Consider the following 4404-nt stretch of genomic DNA (forward strand, 5'->3'; position numbering starts at 1 on the left):
TATATATATATATATATATATATATATATGGGAGAATTCACGAAAAAACAACAGACGAAGACAGGTGGTGTAAACAACAAATGGATGTATTAGTATAACGCTCGGGAATAGAGAAAGTCTTTAACGTTTCGAACCTACGCTCTTCAACAGAAAGGAACACAGAAAGAAACAAGGAGAGAAAAAAAGATATATGTGTATTGGTCAGCGATCTATCATTGGCCACACACGAACTTCTGGACTCTCTACCTTTTTTCATTCTGGACTATTTATTCTGGACTTTTTATTCTGAACTTTACACTCTCCGGCTGCACCTCTCCTGCCTACGGATTACGCTGTACCTATCTACTATATATATAGCTTACTTGTTCAACCACACATTCATTATGAAGAGTATTTAAATGTTTCACGCTTTTGTGCATCTGTAAATAAATTATGCATAAAATCACCCTCAATGAGTCAGCAAAATTAAAAGATATCATCGTCATCGTCATTATCATCATCATCATTATTATTATTATTATTATTATTATTATTATTATTATTATTATTATTATTATTATCATCATCATCATCATCATCAAGACGGTGAGCTGGCTGAATTGTTAGCACGCCGAGCAAAATGCTTGGTGGTATTTCGTCCGTACATTCTGAGTTCAGATTGCGCCGAGGTCGACTTTGCATTTCATTTTTTCGGGGTCGACACAATAAATACCAGCTGAACACTGGAGTTAGTGTAATCGACTTACCTCCTCCCCCGAAATTGATGGCCTTGTTCCAAAATTTGAAACCAATATTATTGTTCTTATTATGACGGCGAACTGGCAGAATCGTTAATACGATGGGTAATTTACTTAGGATTTCTTCCGGATTTACGTTTTGAGTTCAAATTCCGCTGAAGTGCCAACCGTTTTAATACACCATCGGAGGCTTATATTGTCGATAGAATTATATAGAGAGAAACAAAGAGATGTTCAAAATTAAAGGGAAGTAATGTAAATACTGATAGTAATTTTAATTATTCTAACGGCAGAAATTATGAATCAGTTACACATCTTAAGATGGACACCTCTAATCTGATAGCTTCTACAGAATATGATTTATGATATTCTATGTTAAGGTAAATGTTTACTTCTTAACAAACTTTTTTGTTGTTTTTTTTTGGGTTTTTTTACCGTGTTCAGTTCACTCTTTTCTCCGGGTGGATCTTTGTGATGCCGCCACATTCCACTGTGATGTCCAGTTACTTTCTCCCATTGACCATGGTAGTTATAGGTCATCAGCAACATATAATCGACATAGCTAGAAATGACCAATAAAAAACATAAAAGTGTTAAAACATCAATAATTATATAAATGATAAAACATGAAAATAAATGAGATTTAAGTCTAAATATAGCAATTAAATCTAGTGGAGGAACCAATGTAAGATTTGTCAAAGAACGCCTGCTTCTAACTAATAGTTACGCGAAAGAGAATTTGAAGGGGAGAATCAGCACAGACTTCATTTGCAATATAATTCGTGTAACTATTTTGTATATATGCATTGACACCACTTAAAAATCATAGATATACAACTACCTATAAGTATACGGTGGGTGGATATTGTGTAAATATATAAATATGCAATATTAGTATGCTTAATTGTTGATTACAAAGTGGGAGCGCTAAGCAGTGATGTGTATAAGTGCAATGTTTATTACAAGTTCGAATATGCAAGTGACATATTCGTAAACAAGCTAGTCACAGTGTTTTGTCATGGAGAAAATTTCTCGCTGTAGACCAGTGGTCACCGAACTACGGCCCGCGAGGTCAGCACATCCGGCTCGCCGCTGCACTGTATATTTTGTGTAAGTACCTGCAATGAGAGTTCATTCCTGCAGCGATCGTGTTTTAACTTGCATTGCCGTGTTTAAATATTCACTTCACGAGAATGTTTGCTGAAAAGGAATTTGTCACTCGTACAAGTTACAAAATTGTGCATAAGATGACTGAGCGAGGAAAACCGTTTATGAACGGCAAATTCACCAAAGAGTGTATGATATAAGGAGCAAATAACTTGTGTCCCGAGAAAACCGATTTGCTTGGGAATATCATCTTTACATCAAGTCTGTGAGATTCGGATATGTGCGCACTAGGTGTAACATAACTATCTTATGGTTAACGTCACCTTCTTTGATAACATTTTGGTAAATAAATATGTTGGTTGTCTTTAGTTTTTGTGTTTCTCTGTATTGTATTAAACAAAATGGTTATGCGGCCCGCACTCGTCATTCTCTCAGTTATCTGGCCCGCTGTGAAATAAGTTTGGTGACCTCTGCTCTAGACAAATGATGTAAATACACCTAAACGACGACTGGAATAAAATAAGGGAGATTGTCTCTTATCAGCTCGCAGCGCCACCGTTCGGTTTCTGTGACTGAAGAGGAGATAGCCACTCCGAAATTCTTGCATTTCACAGTCTGGATAGGGCGCTGCGAGCTGACTTAGGTGTATTTAAACTATTTGTCTACAGTGAGAAATTTTCTCCATGACAAAATACGGTGAATAGCTTGTTTACGAATCCGAACTTGCCACTGGCATATTCGAACTGGTAATAACATTGCACTTAATTGTGGATATAGACATGGCTAAGTGGTTAAGAAGTTCGCTTTGTAACCATAAAGTCCAGGGTTCGATGTCGCTGTGAGGTATTTTCGGCAATGCCGTTATAGCATTTTCAGTGTGCCTTAATTCATTCTTGGCTTGGATGATTATATCATGTCAAAAAGTTAAAACTCTTTGCCACCAATACATACACAAACAAATCAAGCGCCCAAAAGTAAAGTGAATAACATCTTGTGGGTCGGTTGTGAACTTAAGAAATATATCCTGGTGATCGCTTTTATGAATCCAGAAGTGTTGAACTAGCATATATCAATAAAGACCTGGAAAAGAGACATTCTGCATACTACAAAAGGGTTATGGATGGTTACATCTCATGTAAGCTTGAAGTGAATGATAATATTAATTTCAAATTTGATACAAGGCCTGCAATTTGGGGGAGGGCGGTCGATTACATAGACCCCAGTGCTAAACTGGTACTTATTTTATTGACCTCAAAAGGATGAAAGACCAGCAATTTCAGGGAAGGGGTAAGTTGATTACATTGATCCCAGTGTTCAACTGGTACTTATTTTATCGATACCCAAAAAGATGAAAGGCAAAGTCAACCTCGGCGGATTTGAAGTGAAGACGGACGAAACGCTGCTAAGCAAAGTGACTGAGAATATTAACAAGAAGTGTAACCTATCCTTGATTCGTGACCGCTACTTCACGTTAGAATTCAAACGCTAAGCTTTTGTAATCCAAGAGTAACAGATATTTTGCAATCTAAGATTATCGAAATATCTAATGCACAAATACAACAGGGAAGCTCTTAAAAGCCGAAGATGCAAACGCAAGTATTGTTTATACAGTTTTTTTTACTTGCAACAACATGTTGCAGTGTGAGGTAAGAATCGATGATATTTTCTACAGCTGTTGATTAAGTGCTATGTTATCCACAGAAGAATGACATAATTGACATTTTCATTGCATATCCGGCGTTTAAGAGCTTCCGTCTGCTCATTTCTTGTAGGTCAAGCGAGCACTTAAAAGCTCCGGTGTTGGTTGGCGTGAAATAGACTTGGAAAGATAGACAAAAGATAGCTTAACACATGTCTAAACGCACAGAGAACATTATATATGTGTGTGTGTGTAAGTATATACGAGGGAGTGATGAAAAGTTCCTGGCTTAAAGGTGTCGCGAAAGGCCTCGTTAGAAGCCTAATTTTCCAAGTTCTTTTACAAGGCTTAGAAAAACTGAAGGATCGCTGCAATAAGTATGTGAATCTGACAGGGGAATCTGTTGAACAAAATCATAATTAACTTGTCTATTTTCTTTTACCTGAAGCCAGCAACTTTTCAGCACCCCTTCGTACAGGTCATAAACCGTACGTGTTTATATACATGTGAACATAAATCTTACTTGATAATTTTATGGGGTTCATAAGATTTGTTGATATAGTATGATCCAGAAGCTGTAGCTAAAGTAAGCAGTAATTTATCTTGTCCTGTCTTCTCTGCTTCAGATTCAAAAGCTGTATATAGCCCCTGTAATAAGAATCAGACAAAAACTCTTAACATGTGTGTGTGAAGTTGAAAATGCACAGAAAATATGAAGACACGGCCGCCTACACTTTTTTCTACAAAATAGGGGTAGTTAATTCTGTTCAGGCTATATCATTAGCATTATCCTGCGATTGAGAATTTAAAATCACTTCTTTAACTTTCTAAGACATCTCAACGCTTCTAAAAGCAAACTTCGTTTGTTTTTTTACGTTTATCGTAATTTGAATTTAATATATATATATATATATATATATA

General features: G+C 36.3%; 1 protein-coding gene across 1 annotated transcript in view; it reads right to left on the reverse strand.

Moving 5' to 3' along the window:
* The window catches only part of LOC106871549 (acidic mammalian chitinase), a 32625-nt gene that overhangs the window by 7560 nt on the left and 20661 nt on the right, over positions 1–4404 (reverse strand). Inside the window, exons 6-8 of the mRNA XM_052967678.1 lie at positions 4007–4131; positions 1173–1299; positions 363–419 (exon numbers count right to left, since the gene is read on the reverse strand). Of these exons, the coding sequence (XP_052823638.1) occupies positions 363–419; positions 1173–1299; positions 4007–4131 (309 nt within the window). The remainder of the gene's footprint in view (positions 1–362; positions 420–1172; positions 1300–4006; positions 4132–4404) is intronic.

The sequence above is a fragment of the Octopus bimaculoides genome, chromosome 4, assembly GCF_001194135.2.
Source record: "Octopus bimaculoides isolate UCB-OBI-ISO-001 chromosome 4, ASM119413v2, whole genome shotgun sequence".
In the NCBI taxonomy this organism is placed as follows: Eukaryota; Metazoa; Mollusca; class Cephalopoda; order Octopoda; family Octopodidae; genus Octopus; species Octopus bimaculoides.